This window comes from Gallus gallus, chromosome 9 (genome assembly GCF_016699485.2).
Source record: "Gallus gallus isolate bGalGal1 chromosome 9, bGalGal1.mat.broiler.GRCg7b, whole genome shotgun sequence".
Taxonomy (NCBI): domain Eukaryota; kingdom Metazoa; phylum Chordata; class Aves; order Galliformes; family Phasianidae; genus Gallus; species Gallus gallus.
The window spans coordinates 22,614,450-22,633,829 of record NC_052540.1 but is presented as its reverse complement, the minus strand read 5'-3'; the positions used below and the strand labels follow the sequence as shown (position 1 = coordinate 22,633,829).

Here is a 19,380-nt window from a genome sequence, read left to right as displayed (position 1 = left end):
ATGAAGCATGAAGGACACCTGTGAAAGGAGCACATAGCTGCCTGAGTGGCTCAGGGCTGGCTTAGAGGCTCCTGGAGCTGCTAGAAACCTTCTCCCTTTTGGGAAGTGCTATGAAATGTACTGACATGTGGGATAGCATTGTAGAATTGCAACGTGTTTAACATCCTAAGTGCCCTTAGAGTGCTTTCGGGCTCCCTCTTTCTCCAAACACAGGGCTGGTCGTGCTCCTGAGTGCCTGGTGTGGTTTGTTCCACAGCCGCTTATTTCAAGGCAGAAGGAAGCATGTTCAGCTCGAGCATACCTTCCTGACCAGATCTTCCTCAAGCACCACTCTCTCCACAGACAAACCAATTGGTGAGAGCCCCAGCTTTGCTCTCCTCTGCAGGGCAGCCATGGCTGCGTGGATGGAGATGAGGACCATGCTGCGTCGTGCAGCCCATGGCCTCAGCAGTGTGCCTTTCAGCCCCTGCAGGACGCCATACAGATGTTTCCATGCAGAGGTCGCAGCTCCCCTTTCGGGTTAAGCTCTGCGGCCACGTATCTAATTACGGCTCTGAGCTGGCAGAGGGTTATAGAAGGCGGACGGTGCGTGCCGCAAATCAGTTTAAATGATTTGAGGGCAGCAACTGCGCTCGGGGCCGGACGCGGCAATGCTGGCGGCACGCACGGGCACCGTGGGCAACAAGAACGCGGAGGAAGCGCTGAAGCTGAGGAAGCAATCGGTGCTGTCCCTGGGCAGCAGGGAGCGAGCCTCGCGTGGCAGCACCGAGGGCACCAAGGAGGCACGGGCGAAGCTGGCGGCGCAGCAGCGGGCACGGCGCCTGGCACTGCTGCGGGAGCTGGAGATGAGCTGGTACCTGCGTGGCTGTGAGCTCTCACATGAGCACACCGTCGCCTACACCACCGGCATGCCGCACAGGTAGGGCAGCCCGCGGCGCGACAGCGGCACTGCTCGTAGCAGTGATGGGAACTCACAGCAGCAATAGCCATGCAGACATCGGCAATGATAGCTGCAGCCATAACAATATTGATAACAACTGCTATAGCCATAGCAACACTTATGTCAACTGTGATAAGAATAGAAGGATTTTGGTTCTGTGATTCTGACATTTCCAACTGTGGGGGGCTTGTTATCCCTGGTCTATGGTGAACTGAAATCACTGACCTTTTCACAGCCTTGTTTCCCAGCTCCCAAATTTCTCACCCAAACCCACCTGCGATAATTTGGGCCCGTTTCTGGTAGCTGCAGTTTCCAGGTGGCTGTGGTTGCATCTGAGTGGGGCTCAGAAGCGGCTGCAGCTGTGTGAGGTGGTGTGGGTGGCAGGGGAACATGAAAGGAAAGTGGTATAAAATCACGAGAGGTGGAGAAAGCAGCAATTCAGTGTGCAGCAAAGGAAGCCCAAACATCTCTGCAGGCTGAGACCAAGTGGTGGTGTCTGCTCTGTGGCACAAAGCCACGGGCATGGGGACAACTTCTGGGAAAGGTGAATTCTTGGTGATGCTGAGTGGTGCCAGCCCCTATGGCTCTGAACCAGAGGAACTCTGATGTCTGAAAACAGCAGGGCAGTTTGTGGAAGTGTTTCTTTGCCTTTGGTTCGTCTTGCTTTAGAGATGAGCAGAGAGCTGGATCTGACAGGATGTAAAATGGAGAGATTTGGTGTAGGAGCTTGGATGGGGTGCAAGGATGGATTCTTACATGCCCTGGAATTTGTAGTGTGGGGAGGAAAGGATGGATAACCCATATTTCCATGCACAACTCCTCTCTGTGACATTGAATTATAATCTTTTAAAATATGTTTTCTTTTTTAGCTCAGCCCTTGTTTATCTGCTTTGAAAGCTTTAAGGATTAGCTGAGTGCATGATATATCCATCACTTGATTATTTAACTGATATTTCAGATGTATTTGGGATTGAGAGGAGAGCCAGGAGGTGGGCTGAGTGTTTAAAATGTAAGAGCCCAGGAAATCTGCTTCCTGTGCTGCATCCTGTGCTTCTCCCCACACCCAGGCACTGCTGGGTCTGCTCTGGCCATGGTGTGCTGGAGGCTCTGCTGGTGCCCCCAGGCCCTGCACTGTTTCTCCCATCCCCCTGGGAATGCAGGAGGCTTCTGTACTGGGTGCACTTAAGAGAAACAGCTGCAGGCTATGGGAACTCGGGTACCAGCCTTAAAGCCTCTGTGTTGGGTCAGAGGATAATGCAGCACTCAACACAGGCTCGGTATTTCCCCTGTCTGCTTGGGTTATTTGTCTCTGCACAGCTTTGGCTGCCTCATTCCCGTGCATTTGTTTACACATGGTGTCCTCTTGGGCCTTTGGCACATAGCAGTGGGGGTTACAGAGCACTTTACCTGGGTTGTGACAGTTTACACTGCGGTAGGTGAGCCTACGAGGTTTGAAGGAGCCATGTAGGAGGCACTTGCAGTACTCATCTCTCCAAGCAAGGCCTCAAAAAAACCCCATGAGAATATTCTTTTTGCCGTTTGTTGGCTTTGGGTTGAATCCCAAACAAATATTTCTCATTCTCTAAATATAAGACCTGGGAAACAAGGTTGGCGCTCCATTCCCACTGGCAGCTCTCGCCCCTCGGAGCACTTTCCCGTTACTGGCTTCAGCTGGCAGACAGCACTGCAATCCCAGCCGGAGCCCACTTGGGTTGGAACGCTCCCCTTGCAACAACACGAAGGAAAGTGCTGCTGCACGGTGTGGGACCATGCACTTGTACAAACCCTCCTGTGCTAACATCCCACCTCACAAGCCAGCTCTGCAGAAAGTCAGCGAAGCGCCGCTGCGGGGCAAAAAGCCGAGCACGGCCCCCAGAGATCACCCCATAGCTGGGGCAGGGAGAGCGAGCGGGGCCAGCGAGAGGAGGCAGCTGGAGAGGTTCCTCCATGTGCATGGACTGTCACTGCACGAGAGCGTCCAGGCGCAGGCGGGGATGGTGTACAGGTATGGGCAGGGTCTGTGCGGTGGAGCTGGCTGGGCTGCCTGTGTCCTAGAGCCTCTGCAGGGGGGTTGCTGAGACCCAGGGGATGCTGTAGTGGCTGTTCTCTGCACTGTTTGAACGCTGCAAGAAGTTTGCATGGCCTTGAGCAAAGCCAACTGCATGGGGATGGCTTCAACCCCGGGGGGTGCTCGGGCTGGGCTGGATGGGACCCTGGGCAGCCTGAGCTGCCCCACACCCGGGGTTCTGCTCTCAGCTCTGTCTCTGTCTGTCACCCTGCATGCACCTTGGCTGCTTGGCTTACAGGCTGCTCTTCATCCATCAGAGCCTTTAACGAGATGGAATTAAGCACTACAATACAGTTAATTTCTGCTGAAGATGATGGATTCCAGCAAATCCATACTCCTGAGTCCGTGCATTTTTCACAGCTGACAGAAGCAGCCATGATATGTTGCATTTCACACAGCCCACCCCCAGCAGAAGGAATGCTTTGCAGGGCCATGTAGAACCTCTGGCACATGCTGTGGAGGTTCTTCTTGTTGTGTGGGGGCTTCTGATGCCTATTTTCTGTAGATTTCTGCTCCGCCTTGGGCAAAGGCTCACTGTGTAAACACTTCTCTTTCCCAGCATGGCTCAGTCACCTCCCAGAGTTTTCTTCCCATATCTGTAGGTTTGATCTAAAGACAGCATGATAATTAAAAAAAAAAAACTTTTTAATGAAGAGCTACTTAATTAATTGCAGTAAACAAAAGAACTGTTAATAAGGAACACTGCGTAAATGCTCATAAGCTGGTTTGTTTATAGGGCGATTAGTTCCTTTCCCTTTCATTGCTTCAGCAAACGCAGCTTAGTTCAGCCTGTTACAGAACAATAGTGCGTCGCATGGCTTTGTTGCTGGCACTAACAGCATTGCTCTCAGGCAATAGCAGCACTGCTCTCAGATGGAGCATGGTTGCTGCTGCCCAACCTGAGCTGCTGGCTTCAGAGCACAGCTGTGTTGTGCTCACTGGATGTACCTCACAAGGTTGACGTCTTCCCCATCCTGGTGCAGATTGATGGCTGTGGCTATACCCAGCTGTGCCCTTTGTTCACCGCCACCTGTCCTTTCTGTTAAGTGATTTCTCTTTCTGAACTATGGCTCTCTAGTGCAAGGCAGGTATTCCCATGCCGAGCCTTTTTCCAAATGATTTCTCTTTCCTCTCGCTGCTTATTGTTCGCGTTATTTTTGTACAGCTTTATGCATGAACAGATGGAGGTGGGCAAAGAGCAGCTGCATGCGGCTCAGTGGGCAGGGGACCCTCAGTGTGCACGGTGTGGGGCCTCCTCCCAGCACAGCAGGGCAGGGATCTCCTGTCCCAGCAAGTTGCCCAAGTGCATACTCGTACTCTTACACACGTGTGCACACATATTTCCCTGTGAAGTAATCTACTCTGAAGCCTCTGAGCTCCCCTCAGCAAGCACATCTGTTCCCGTCATCGGTAGCAAAGCCATTTGCACACCTGCTTCTGCTCTCAGAGCACGTGACATCTCCAGCACTGCACTGGCAGGGAGTGGGAGCTATTTGCAGAGATGCCAGTGTGTTTTAAATGCCCCTTTTCAGCCCCCAGAATGCAGTTCTGTGACCCACTTTGCACACAGGGATATTTCCTCGTTATTGATTCCGATCTGTGCGCCTCTGATCATTATCAATGAATTATCAGCCCCGGATTCCCTGAGCAGAGAGTGTGATGTCCTGGGGAGATGTGTGGAGATGTGGTGAGGAGTGGGATGCCAGGCAAAATGTTCATGACAAAAAGCATTGCTCCTAAACCTACAGGCATCAGCAGATGGCTGCGGGGGGCTGCGCGATGGGGGAGCACAACAGCGATAGAGCTGAGCGGGGATGCTCTGCACCCCATGGAAATGCACTTTTTACTCCGTGTTTCTCCCCGTGCTGTGGTGCTGGTGCTTGGGCTGATGGCTGCAAAGGGGATTTGGTTCCCTCCTGCGGCTCCGGTGCCTGCTGCCTCCTGATAAGCTCTGCTGAATTTTCTGTGCATGGTTTCATCATCACTTGGCTCCGTCCCTGTTTTGGAAAGACCTGGGTAGCTGCAGCCGTGCAGGCACTGTCCTCTGCACGGAGGCCCTGCACTCTTTGCTGGGTGACACTGCAGCACCTCGAGGACTGTCCTCAGTGTCAGGGTCCAAAAATGTGAAGTATCTTTGTAGGGTGCTCTGCAAGTGAAAAAGGAAATACTCTTCCCAAAGGACCTTTGTGGCAGTAGGGGGAGGTAGGAGTGCCATCACCCCGGTGCTGCACCAGCTCCACACAGTGACCAGAGCAGATGCCCCCGGTACTGTGGGAGTGCTTTCATCTCGGTTGGAGTGCTCCATCTCTGTCAGACAGCATGAGGGCTGTGGGGCAGAGTCCCTCTGCCTGCTTTGTGGGACGGCAGGAGAAGCATGAAAGCTGGGAAAAAATCTCTCTTTGGAAAGAACATATTTTAGTAGTGCTTACATTATTGGTTTAAGCAAAATTGCTGTGGGTGGATTGTGAAGGGTGCAGCTCCACCAGTGCTGTGGCTCCTGCAGGGGATGCCCTGTGGGCTGGTGCTGGGGAGCCGCGCTCTGTGCTGTCCCCCACCCGCTGCCATGCAGGGAGCTGCTCTTCAGCATCCAAGCCTGACACCTTAGAACATATTTCTTTACAGAAGTTTATTTAGAGATACGAGCTGTTACAAACTGCAGTCGGGTGGTGTTTGACGTGTACGGATAGCAGAATAATGTGCGTAATTGCCTAAATTTACTATTCAATAAGCAGAGACAAGCTGGAAATACACAGCTTGGGCTGAGCTGCATTTGGAATAAATGTATTAATCACTGTGCGAGGAACCTTGGGAAGACTGCGTTGTCTGCACGGTGCAGTGTGTGGCATAACGGAGAAGTGTTGGCTCAGTGCACACTGCTCAGTGCACACACTGCTCGGTGCACGCTGCTCGGTGCACGCTGCTGGCCTCATGCTCCTTTCCTCACCCTGCCTGTGTTGTAGCACATTACAACAACACTGAGCCAGAGGGGTGTAAGCACCTGCTGGGCTCATCCTGGGGGAAACCCCAACCTGCCCTTGGATGGAGTGGGGGCTGCAGCCAGCATTGGGCTGAGCCCAGGCTGGGAGATGGTTGAGAACAGGCAGCTGTTCCCCTTCAGTGATTCTTAGGTGTATAAGTCTGTTCTGTAGGGTGAACTTATGACGCTGGGCACCCTGCTGGCATCCTGCTCTGCTCTGATTAGAATAACCCCAAATACTCTATTTTCGTGCTAGTTTTTGGTTTGTTTGTTGCTTCTTCCCACCCCAAAGGAATGGTAACTCAAGCTTGGGCTTGAGTTCCTGTGCCACAGCTGGTCAGTGTTTGCCATCTTCCCTCCTTGGTGTTGATGATGTTGCGGTACATCTCTGCAGGGGCAGAACAATCCCCACTGCTGTCCTGCTACCTCGCCATGCTTGTGTAGGAGTGATGTAGGGAGAGGTAATAGAGCTTCTCCATCAGCAGGCATCCCATCAGGAAGCCTGGTTGTTTCCTGCACCGAGAAGGAGCAGAACTGCATAGGCTGTGTTCATAGCCAGAGCTTCCCAGGCACAATTTCTGTCGGTTAGTGTGGTGAGAATTCACCATGGGTGTCCTGCGGGGCTCAGGGCACATTACCTGCTGCAGCCCCGATGCTGGGTTTGGGTGGTGTGTGGGGATGACTCTATGGAGGCAGCGGGGTCTGCAGTGAGCCCCAGCTGGCACTGGGATGGGGCACAGGTGTGCGGGCTCTGCAGCTCCTGCGGCTGTGCCTTGGGACAGGACTGTGCCTATATGGCATTGGTGGGGGAATGTCCTGCAGAGCTTTCTGAGGTTAATCCCTGCCAGGTTTCTCCTCTCTGTTGCTTTCTGCTTTCTTCTCAGTGTTGCTGCCTAATTTGCAGCCTGTATGCAGCAGGAAGCCCCATGGTTTTGGGCAGCCAAGCTCACAGGATGCCTTTTCCCTGCCAGCAGCAGAGGGAAAGCTGCAAACGTAGCAGCAGCGATGGTCATAGAGCAGAGCAGCGTGAGGAGCTTAAGGGCTGCTCTGTGCCGAGTAGCAAGGCTGGATGCTGGCTCTGCTTCTATGCAGAGCACTGCTGCGGCCGAACTGTTCTCCAAAGGTGCTCTGGAGCTGCCCAGGCACTGTGCGCAGTGCAGGAGTTGCCGAAGCAGAGCTGGGGGAAACCAGGGGAAAGCAAATGGAAAAGGCTGCTTGGGAGCAAGCAGGAAAACAGCTCCGATTTCCCCTTTAATGTCACACAGAGCTATGCAGCAAGGTACTGTGGCATACTAATCGCTTGGGCTGTGAAATAGAAGCTCAGTGCCTGCAGTGCAGTGTGATAATGAGTGAGGAGTTGCTCTCCACCCTCCCCCCCCCACCCCCCCATCCAGCTGATAGATACACAGGCACAACTTCAATAAAATATAGCTAAACTGGAAATAACTTCCTGTCTTGTTGAAGAGGCTATTAGCAAAGAAACTTTGCCGAGGGGCTCATGTGACATTGGTGGGGCTGGGGCCGATCTTCTCTATGTCACTGCCTTCTCCTGGCAGTGAAGGATTTTGGCTAAAGAGCTTAAAGCAGCTGAGACAGCATTGTTATCGGTGACCTGGATTGGGTCTGCACAGCCGTGGGTTCCTACAGCCAGCCGACAGCTGAGCTCTGGCAGCAGCCATCCTGAGAGCCCACCTCAGGCCCAAAATACATTTGGGTTGCCATGTTAGGCTGCTCAGCGTGTTTGCATAACAACTTAAAGCATAACATATCCATTTTCTTGGTTAACATGCAACGCTTCAGGTCTGTGCGGAGCTACCTGGGCATGGGCTGTGAAGGGGAAGAGGGCACTGCTTTGAGGTTTTTTAAAACTAAAGCTGATGACTTTATAACAAAAGAGGTATCCCACATTTTAAGTCTTTAGTCCAAGAGCAGTCTTGCCAGGAGTTGTTGCTTTTGCAGCTGAGTGGCTGGAAAACTGCATGGTGGAAAAGGATCTGAAATGGAAGAGTGGTCAGGCACTGTCACAGCTGCCCAAGGAGTGGTGGGCTCAACTTCCCTAGTAGGGTTCAGAACAATGGAGATGTGGCTCTGAGGGATGCTGGCAGTGGTCATGGTGGGGTGGGGCTGGATTGTGGACAAGCTTGGGGATCCTAACCCTAGCACTTGGCAGCCTGATCTAGTGGTTGGCAGTGCTTCCCATGGCCAGGGGTTGGCACTGGGTGATCTTTAACGTCCCTTCCAGCCTAAGTCATTCAATGATCTTGGAGGTCTTTTCCGATCTTAATGAGTCTGTGATTCTATGATTCTCTCCTTGGAGTCCCTCTGCACAGCACAGTGTGGGCAGCTGTGTCAGTGACCCTCAGTGCCACACTCCTTTGGATGTGCAGCAGTGTTCATTTGAGATCGGTATCACTCATTTATTGATGATTTTGCAGTAACTTGATGCCAAACGTTGTGTCCGAGATGGCGACTCGCAGGCTCTGAGCTCAGTTAGCCATTCCCCAGCTTTGAGACTCTCTTCTCAAAGACAGCCCTGCACCCCGTCCTCCACGCCCCACACCCACAGGTCCACCTCCAGCCCTCTGCCCGCAGCCGAAGGGGGGATGTTCGCTGCGGCCGTGCGGGGAGGGTGGGGCAGGAAGGAGTTAACCCAGCGGCACTCCGGAGCACAGCGCTTGTTCTCGCCCTCCCCCTCTTTCTTTTTTTTTTCCCTTTTTTTCCCCATGATTAGCCCATTTTCAACGTCAAGCCGCTCCGAGCGCTGCTCTCCCCGCTGCTTCTTCCAACGGTGCCTTTGTGCCCGTACAAAAGGCAGCTCCTCTCCCGGGGGTGCAGCGGCCCCGGGGGGGCTCCGGGCTCCCGGGTGGGCTCGGGGCGCTCCCGTACTGATGTAGCGCGGCGGCGGCGAAGCCTGCGAGCACCGGGAACAGCTCCATGTTCCCCCGAGCGCCCGACTAAAGGCGGATGCCGCTCCCCGACCCACCGAGGCCGTCGCCGGGGGAGGTGTGACCGCGAGCCGGGCTTGGATTGGGGGCTTCTGCCCGGCGACGTGCCCCAGGCACCGGGTCCCCTGGGCCGCGGGGCGCGATGCAGGTGTCCATCGCCTGCACGGAGCACAACCTGAAGAGTCGCAATGGGGAAGAGCGGCTCATCAGCAAGCAGAACGCCGCTGCTCCCAACGTGGTGAACGCCGCCAGGGCCAAATTCCGGACGGTGGCGATTATCGCCCGCAGCCTGGGGACCTTCACCCCTCAGCACCACATCTCGCTCAAGGAATCCACCGCCAAGCAAACTGGCATGAAATATAGGTACGGTCGCGGTGCCCATTGTTCGGCTGCGGTGTGTAATGGCTCTTTGCTTTGCAGCTCCATAGAATTTCCTCACCGGATGCCTCTGGTGTCAGAGGAGAGAGCTGCTGAGATTTAGGGGATCTTTAAACCTCTGCATAATCAAGCGGCATTCGCGTGCTCAGGCTTCTGCCGGCATGTGTGCTTGTGATTTTGCACAAAGAGCACCCATGCGGGCTGTAAGGGATACTTGTGAATTTATGGCACTGCTGTTAAGATGGTTCCCATGAAGTGCCTGACATAACTTACGCTGATGTTAATGAGCAGAATCAATTAGCAAAGCACGCTGGAGGCTGGACAGGAAAAGTTCATTTGCAGCATGCATGGAGTGAAGGGGAGCAGCTGCCCTCAGTACCCGGGGACCGCTCGTAGACTTCAGCCCGGGCAGGGGGAGTGAAATGCAGAAGGAAATCACAAGCATTCCTACAGAATGTTTTGCGCAGATTGCTCATAGCCTAGAAAGGAAAACCAGTACAAGGCTGCTCCTTTGTTCTGAGATGCTCCAGCTGATGGTCTTCTCTGCCACACCTTCAGTTGAAAAAAGAGGGCTCTTCTGGCTTTGTCACTTTGCTATTTTTGGTTGGGATGCCCCTCGTCAGCTGCTGGGGGACAGATCCTGACTGAGCAGAGCCTGTGGGGCTATGCAGCTCCAGCCATGGGATGGGCACTGTGTCCTATGCTGGTCAGCTGCTCAGCACCAGGTGTGTGCAGCACAGGGCTCACTCCACGCAGCACTGCTGTTATGAAGATGGCAATAGCAGCACTCTGCAAGTGGCACAGACAGGGCAGGGCACACAGACTCGGAGCGGGTGGGATTCTCACTGCTGTTTGCTGTGCATTGTGGGTTTGGCCCCAGTGACTTCCCGGGGCCATGCCTGCTGCCCTATACTGCCGTGTGCACAAGCACGGAGCACTACAGATGTAACCTATCACCAGGTCACAGCTTCTGCTGGTTAGTACTGTGGGCCATGTGCTAATTGTCAGCAGTTATTCTGACATGCTGATTTCCTGGGGCTCCCACAATGACCAACACATGATGTGGCTGCACATTCTGCTGCCATGCAGAGCTGGGGCTCTATAACTCATCCTGGACTTAGTTCTGGGGAAGGTTTCTCCAGCGAGGGCTGAGTTCTGCCTCCAGCTGGCGGCTGGCACAGCTCCACCGGCTCCCGGCTGCGGGCAGCCTGGGGACTGCAGCAGGAATAGCATCGCAGCTGTGATGGGGCTGAGGCTTTATCTTTGTGACTAATCCCTGGTGCTGCTCCCAAATCTCTCCATACCTAGGGGAGATTTCTCCCCAAGAGAAGCAGCATGGGGGAAATGGGAGGAAGAGCTACACAAAGCTCCTGGCTCAGCCCTGGTGCTGCTGCCGGGTAGAGGTAACCTTTAGTTAGGGAAGAGGCTTTCCAGCAGTGACGGAGCTGATGTTTTGTGTTCCTCTCTGGTTCCTCAATTCAAGGGAAATTCCATGCCTGGAGAAGCCCAAGGCTTTCCCCAACAGCTGCAATAGTAATGCTGTAAAGTCCTCAGCTCTCTTGTATTTCAGGCTGAAGTCCTTCCCAGTTCATTTTCTGCTCGCATTATGTCACTGCTGACAAGCTTCACAATGTGTGCTGCCTGAAATGACATGCTACTTAGGATGCCTTTTGTTTTATGCTAAAAATACAGCACTCCAGCACTGCTGAGTACCTGCACAGAGCATGGGGATGCTGTGGTTGGAGAGGATGTGTGACATTGCCATGGGGCATCGCCATGGGGCACAGCATCACCATGGAGCATTGCCATGGGGCACAGCACTGCAGGGAACCTGGGGCCGTGGATGGTAGGCTGTGCAGAGAGAGATCCTTGTCTTGCTGTGGTTGTGTACAGGGAGATGGTGACAGTGTTGGGGCTGAGGGGAGCAGAGCTGGCACCAGGCTCATTTCTGGCTTTGCTCCTGATGAGAGAACAGATTGGAACATAAAATACAAAGCTCACTGGAATAAATGCATTCTTTTGGGAATGTCTGCAAATATTAGGATCCAGGTGTGTTCCCATGTGCACATTTCATTTGCTCCATCTCACTTCGTTTCCCTCACATCTAATTGTGGCATCAGCCAGGCATCAAAGCAGCACAAAGCAAGCAGTGCACGGCTGCAGGAAGCGTGCTGCCATGTGCCATGAGCCCACGTGCAGCCGTGACATGGAACCATCGGATGGGGCTTCCCTGTGTCACCACTTGTGACAGCTGCATCACCATGGGGCAGGATGGGGTCTGCCTGGCTGGGTGCGTTGGGTTCTGTCTAGGAGTGCAGCATCCTTCCTCCTTGCCTGGGGGGTGGTGAGGCTACAGGGCTGCAATCCTCTGTACTGGCCCTGGGAACACAGTGCAGGCACAGGTGGGTGCTGCAGTGGGTGTGGGGCTCCCACCTCCCTGCCCCCCCACAGCTCTGTGCCATGGGACAGAGCCACGTGCCAGACTTCCCTTGCTCTGTGAGGGAAGGCATGACAAATAGGGTGCCAGAAAATCCCACCAGCCAGATCAGTGTCCATTGCAAACGCAATTGGTGCATGCAGTGAGGATAAACCCCCATTGTTGTCCCATTGTTCTCTCTGCACAGTGCTGCAGGGCACCCTTTCCTCACATCACCACACCATGGCCTCCCGCTGCCTGCTCCTCTCCTCCTCCACGCACCATGGGCCGCAAGCGAATGTTGCAGTGCTGTCAGCGAGGTATGGATTTCCCATACAGACGCATTGCGTTAGGAATGCCAGCGCTGCACTGGCAAAGCTTTGTGGGCAGATGCCAGGCAGTGGAAGTGCACGGTGCATGAGCTGAGTGAGCCCTACTGCCGTGCCCTGCAGCGAGCGGGGATCTCCTCATGGTATTTTGGGGCTTGGGTCCTCCCCGTCCCTGCCTGCTATGGATGTCAGGCAGATGGCTGCTTGATGTGTTCAGGAATTCATGGCTTTTGCTGCAGTTATAGGTAGCTTTAAGCACTGTCAGGCAATAGCCCAATTATTCTGCCACAAGGTTACATATTATTTCAATAGCTCTCCGGGATTGTTTTTATGGCTCATAGCCTGAGCTTCACTTTATTGCTGTAAGACCGCTCCAGTGAGCAGAAAGGGTTTGCCCTTACATTCACAATGCATTTGCCCCCAGGACTGCAGATTTAATGGATCCAAAGGAGCCGCCTCTCCTCCTCCGGGTTCCATCTGCACAAAGGGGTTTTAGGTGAAGCTTTGAAGCAGAGCCTGTGGGTGGCAGCTGTGCCTCAGAGCTGTGTGCAGGATCTGCCACTGTCACCACTGGATGGGCTGTGACAGTGCATGAGAGGAGTGCTGGCATGGGATGTCGGCATTGGTGTCGTGGGACGGTGGCACTGGGAGGCAATGAGCTCTGGAATCATGACATGCAGTGTGGTGGCAGTGCCATGCGGTGTGGCTGTGGGCAGCCGGGCAGCAGGCTGCAAGCTTCTGGGCTGCCGGCACAGATGGATGCCACATCCATTCCTGGGCTGTTCCTGTGTTGGGTTTTTTTCCATTTAAACACCGCACGACAACATTAATCTAATGCTTAAATGGGTGGAAGAAAGGATGTGACGTAGAAACACTGCTAACTTAATTGCCAGTGAAGTGCACAGTTTAAGGCATTTTAAAAGTATTGTTCTAGCATGGCCGCTTCAGCAGAGTCCAGTTGGAATTTCGAGCAGAGTATTTTTATTTCAGACTATTGTTACAGCATGACAGCTGTGAGGCATCCACCAAGAGTGGGACGGGGCAGTGCTCAGGGGGGATGCGTGGCCCTGCACGGTGCTCACTGTAGGGCCTTGCAGAGCTCCAGGGGCTTTTGGAGATCTGAGCCTTCACCTCTGTGCATGCGGTGCTTCCCGCACTGCAGGGAACAAAGCTGGGTGCCAGCATTGCACTCCCTGCTGAGCGCAGAGCATGGGGAACTTCGGTGCATGTGGGACAGCAGCAGCTCTTGCTGCAGCCCCTGCACTTGGCTGCGGCCCATGCACTTCCCCTGATCTGCATCTGAATGCGTCATCAGCAACTTTCTGAAGGATGCAGCCAAGAAAATTGTGTGGAATTTCAGCTCAGACAGCTGCCTCCATGCCTATGGCTGCATGCATGGCGGGGATGGTTTGGAAAGCCAGGGACAGGGCACAGCTGCACCCCAACACCTGCAGCCCTGCACTGCCAACTACTGCTAGAGCCATGAGCAATGGGGTTGTGCTGGTCAAGAGTGCTGTGGGGAGCAGCTCCTTGCTCCAGCACTGCACTGGGCCCCAGAGCCACAGCTTCACCCTGCATGCTGCAAGCAGCTGGCCAGCACCATGATCTGGGCCAGCACTTCTACTGCAAACTTTGCATGCAAATCCATCAGCATGCTGTCATGCTCCAGTGGTGCGAAGTGTGCAGTCTGTCACCAGCTCAGAACAGCAAGAGCAGCACAGCAAAGTCTGCTGGGTGCTGGGCTTCTGGGGGCGGTGGCTGAGCAGCGCCAGCAGTGGGGAGTTCTGCACCCATCCTTCTCCCTCCCGCCTGCTTACACTCAGGGGGAAAGCTGTGGGTCACTGCCCTGCTGCCAGGCTCCTGCGGGAGCTCAGCCCAGGAGCTTTGCTGGGCCTCGCTGCTACGTGAAGCAGCCTCAGTTTGCAGGGAGCAAATTGCATATTTTATTCATTTTCTGTTCAAAAAGAAGCTGTTCCAAAGCAATAATGGGGATGTTTCTAAGCAACGTTGTTTTCCCCCTGCAAGCCTCAGGAACGGTGACATTTTTGTGCGTTTTGGTAACAATAAACCAAACTGCCTGTGGATGATCCACAGGAAAGCCTACTCCTTCTTTCCCAGCTTTGCTTACAGGGTGGGGATGTGGGCTGCCAGGGTGCCAGAGGAGCCCGAGGCAGCCTGGGGATGTTGGGCCCTTGTCCTGGCGGCCAGCTGCCACAGGGGCTGAGGACTTGTGTGGGATGCAGCCCCTTGGTCTGGCATTGCTGGTAAAGGTCAGCTGCTGTGGGCAGTGACATCAACACAAGGCGAGGAAACTGGGGGTGGGAAGGGAGGAACGGTGTTATTGGAGCTCTTCTGAGCCTGATTATTCTTCTGTGGGTGTGGAGTCTGAAATGCTTTAGTCACCGTGTGTGGTATTGCATAGATTTTATTTAAAACTTCTGCTCTTTCTTAAAAAACAACATGTTTTTCTCTGTCTCATTTCTGATAGATAGATAGTTAAATGGATGGGTGGATAGAGAGATGGATGGGGAGATGGGTGAATAAATGGGACATGGCTCAGAGGGCTTGATGGTGATGGGCTGACAGTTGGACTTGGTGGTCTTAGTAGCCTTGTCCAACCTTAGTGATCCTTCGATTCCATGATTCTATGGGTAGACCAGTGGATGAACAGATGGATGGATAGTTGGATATATGGAGGGACAGACAGGTAGATAGATGGGTGGGCAGACAGACAGGTTGGATACCTTCAACTTGCTGCTTCCACGGCACTGTTGGAGGTCCCTAAGCCTTAAGTAAGGTTCGTTCAGCCAAGCAGAGACAAACAAAGCTGCAGGCTCTGAGCAGCTCAGCCCTTGCTTAGTGACACAGAGTCTGAGTCTTCTTTTTATGCCTCTCCTGCACGGGTCGGGTTGGGACACCTGCAATGGGGGCAGCTTCTGAAGATGCACCATGCAGAAGCTAGGATAGCAGGGGTTGTTTGTGGGGCAGCACTGAGATGTTTCTGCATAACCAGGTGTGTTTGTTCCTGATTGCTTTGTCCTATCATTGTAGCAGGCAGCAGCTGTTGGCTAATTAGCTGATTAAGCAGCACAGGAGGCACAGGCCATAAATCACTGCTGGGAGGGCTGTAGGTTTTGATTGTGTGACCATGTTCCCTGCACGGAGCCACGGGATGTGCATCAGGTGCTGCCTGAGAGGTGTGTGTGGGGAGGGCTGTAGCAGGGCCAAGGGTATGAAGAACAGCAGGTCAGGTCTGCAGCAGGGTGCTGGGTGGGTGCTCCTTCTCCTGGGGGTGCAGAGAGCCTAGAAGGGCCTGGGACTTGGGGAGCTCAGGGCTTGGGGTTGCGGTGATGCAGGTTGTAGCGATGCTTGGCGCAGGGCTGCTCCCTGCAGTACTGCTGCCTCCAGCATTGCAGCTATCGCTGGGCTCTCCTACCCATTCCCCTGCACTAGAGTTAATTAAAAGTGGTTAATTACAATTGCTTTCTGCCCTGTGCCACAGGAGACAAGCACCACTCTTGGCATATGGCACAGGCTGCTTTTTGGGCAGGCTTTCTTCTCTTTCCCTTTAATCAAGGACACTATCAGCTCTGAGTGTCCCTGGGATGTGGCTGGGCACGCTATGTCCCACTGTGGCCCTCACCCCAACCCATAAAGCAGAAATAAATCATGTATTCCTTTTGGTTCTGCTCAGCTCTGAGTGCACTGTCAGCATTTACACTTCGGAGGAAAGAATTAAACTCAGAGTGACCATGAAATACCTGGGGGAGGCATTGGCTGAGCACGAGGCACAGACCAGGGCTGTGCCTGGGGTCTGCATGGAGTGGGTGTGCTGCTGTGCTGAGCACTCCTCACACCGGGCTGGTTTCACATGAAAGGGTTTTTGTGAGCTTGAGTGAGGGGAGCCTCAATGAGCAGGGCTCATAATTGGCTGCCCTATGCACCCCTGAGTTAACTGGGACAGGGCATCACAGGGAAGGACGTTTCTTGAGCGAGAAGTGACATGGTGTTACTTAACAAGCTGTCCATAGCAGAGATGGGGAAGGAGCTTGCACGCAGCTACTGCAGAGAGAGGACCTTCCTGAAGGAGCAATGGAGTGGAATTGAGGAGATAAAGCACTCAGGCTAAGTGCTGCAGAACGCTGCCAAGAGCCACCAGGGGCAGCCCCAGCCCCTGGGAGCAGGGAGAGCACTGAGCTGCAGCACCCATCGCTGCCCACAGCAGCCTTCTGCTCCTTTTTCCCTTTTCTTTTTTCCCTGCTGTGGGGTTTGCTCTGGGTTTTCTAAGGCACTGCATCCCATTTGCTCCCCTTCACACTGTGCTGCTGTGTGCACACCTGTGCTGCAGGATGGAGGGTGGCAGCCCTGGGCTGATGCAGTGGCTGTGGGTGCTGACAGAGGCACCTCCATTAGGGGAAAGCTGTAAAGGAGAAGTTAAAAGCAAACCCAGAACTGGAAGAAAGCTTTGCAACCCACGTGGATGCCCTCCTCCTGTGCACAGGGGTCTCTGTGGGGCTGCAGGCAGCCAGCAGTGCCACCGGACATCATTCCCATTGGATCTCCTTCTGGAGAAGGAGTTAAATGGCCTCAGGGAGCTGCTACACGCTGTGATTAGTCTCACTTTTCGTTGCCAAATATTCATCTCGGTTTTAAGCCTTCTTGTCTTTTTAACTAAAATTAACTTTTATTTCAGACGTAATCTGATCTTCCTACAGTGCCACATCACAAAGAAGCATCCCCTGGGGATGGGTTTCAGCCTTTGTTCTGAGATTCCTGAAAATAAGCCTTTTTTTTTTTTTTTCCCCTCTCTGAATTCTTACAGTCAATCTTTATCTTGGGTGCCTCTCATTACTCTCTGTTCTGCATTTCCTGTGCAGTGCACTGTTCCCCCTCATTGCTACTTCCCGTCACTGAACCCAACAGTCCCAGTGGTTGGAAGCCACTGTTGTTGCCCTTCTTGTGAACGTACCATTGTGGCTTCAGCCACACCATGGACTCCTCCTGCATGTCCTTCAGTTCTGTTGCACCTCTCCATCCAGTAGTTGTACGGTTCTGCTTGTAGATTTACTTGCAGCAAAATGCCCAACAAGCAAAACACTTTTCCCCCCAGTTCTGTGGAAATAAAAGGCTCTGCTTATTCAGCATCACAGCCAGGTCCGGAACCAAATTCTCTTTGATGAGCATAATTTTGTGTGTGTTTAAAGGGCTGCAGAGGCTTTCCATGGTGCCAGGTGCTCGCTGATGCAGAATCTTGCTGACCACATTGTGACTAAACACCCCTGCTTTTTTTCCTGCAAGCTCCATAAACTTGACCGTATCTTGCAAGATTGCATCTTTCTATCTCTGCCCAGATATAATTCTTGCCAAGTTTAGGAGGGAAAAAGGTTAACAAATACTTCAGCCTGGAGCATCCTCTCTTGTAATGAAGGTATGCACAGATGCACAGCAATGGGTGTCCCTCTGCTCTCAGGGCTGTGGCTCTTGAGGTCTACACTGGGCGCTGTGTCCCACCCTCTCCTCATGTTGGTCCCCAACATCCCCAGCTCTGGAATGGAACTGTCTCAGGGCTGGTGCTATTCAGGCAGGGTGGGGTTCTCGAAGAGGTTTTAGTTTGCTTTTTCTGAAACTGAAGCTGCCAGGCTTTAGGTTTTGTTTTCTGTAACTGGGGATGTGGTGTGGAATGCATCTCAGCTTCTGCTGATGGTGCTCTGATCCCGTGCAGTGTGGGATGGCAGAGGTGGGAGCAGTAAGGAGAGCTGAGCACGTGAGTGAAGGATGGACCTGAGCTACTGGGGCTGGGCACACAGACCCTGCAGGTGCTCTGTTTCATGGCATCTCTCCCTGCAGCACGGGCTCCCAAAGTGCTATGTCCTGCGGGAGCGATTCAGCAGCATCAGTGCAAGTCTAGCAGCCACCGCAGCTCCACGAGCTCACACTGTGGGGCAGGAGGTATGGGAGTGCCATCCCTATGCTACACAGTGCACTCAGTCTCTGTCCTATGTGTGCGTAAGGGCTTTTCTCATCATGCCCCATGGCACAGCACTGTGATGTGAGTGGTTCAGGCAGTTCCTGCTGGCTTGGGGTGCCCTGCTGCTCTGTATGGGGCAATGCTCGGTGCTGGAGGTTCTGCTGGGAGTAATGGGTTGGGGTTTCCAAGTAACTGGGAAACAAACCATTGATTTCACTTGGTGGTTCTGCAGCTTCCAGGTACGTGTGCATGTATGTGTGTGCATAAACACGTGCAGATAATGTATCTGCATCCAGTGTGTCTACACATATGTGCACGCTTGGCAGCTACAGGATGCAAGTTGATATGTGCATGTATTTTTTTCTGCTTTATTTTGGGTGTGTACACACGTGGCTTTCTTTAGGGGGCTGAGGGGAGCCAGCTCTGGAAGGCTTTTGTTTGCTCAAAGCATTGTTCTGCCCCAGGAGTGGTCCCCAAATCAATGACCATGTGCTTCTGAGCAGCGCGAGGGCTGTGCTGGAGGCGAGGTGCCCTGGGCAGGTGTCCATTCTGCTCGTTCTGTGTACTGCCTTCCTGTTAATTGGAGCACGTGAATGGAGGGGCTGTGCCCAGGAGGGGGTGATGAGACACTGGGGCAGCTGTGGGCTGCCAGCCCCACTGAGCTCTGTGCGCCTCACTCCTTTGGTGCCAAACCTTACGGAGAACACACAGAGCGACCTTCTCCGCTTCTACATAAAGTGAAATCAATTAGAGCTAGATTCCTAATTTGTGCACCGTGTGCTGGATGCCCTCTCACAAGCTGAGCAGCCACTGGGTTCCATTTGCACTAAAAGGATTTGGCATTTTCAGCATTGGCTCTTTCCAATAGACATAAATTTTTCCAGTGCCCCGGCCATGTGCACACAAAGCACGTGGCGAGGACAGTGTTTGGGAAGCCAAACATGGTGTTTCTGCCCAGATCCATTAGCAGAGAGGGCTCTGCGAGAAGCCGGCTGCAGCTCAACCAGCAGAAGGCAGTTTCCAAAGGCAGATGTGTGCTGGAAATACCACCTCTGCTGGGGTGCTGTGACCCACAGCCCTGCCGCTGTGAGCTGCCCTCAGGGGCAGTGCAACCCTGCTGGGGGCACGGGCAGCTGTCGTGTGTAGGTTGGCATCGCTGGTGCTGTCTGTATCCATTTGTTACGTGGGATCCAGTGGTGTTCTCATGCAAAAGGACAAAAGAAATGGAGTCGGTGCCAGCTTCAAGCCTGCTGTGAGCCTGGGGCAGGTGCTGCTGCTCCAGCATCTAAATGACAGCCTCCCATTTTGGAGCTGTGCCTTGCAGTGGGTTTGGCTCGTGTCAGCTGGGGGCCATGGGGA

At 53.6% G+C, this 19,380-nt stretch overlaps 1 protein-coding gene across 6 annotated transcripts in view; it reads left to right on the top strand.

Annotated features, from left to right (window-relative positions):
* Positions 1–615: 615 nt before the first annotated feature.
* Positions 616–19,380, top strand: part of KCNAB1 (potassium voltage-gated channel subfamily A member regulatory beta subunit 1) — a 36,546-nt gene continuing 17,781 nt past the window's right edge. Inside the window, exon 1 of one of the 6 annotated variants that reach the window (XM_040705467.2) lies at positions 616–919. In XM_040705467.2, coding sequence (XP_040561401.1) covers positions 651–919 — 269 coding nt within the window. In that variant the 5' untranslated portion in view covers positions 616–650. 6 annotated transcript variants of the gene reach the window in all.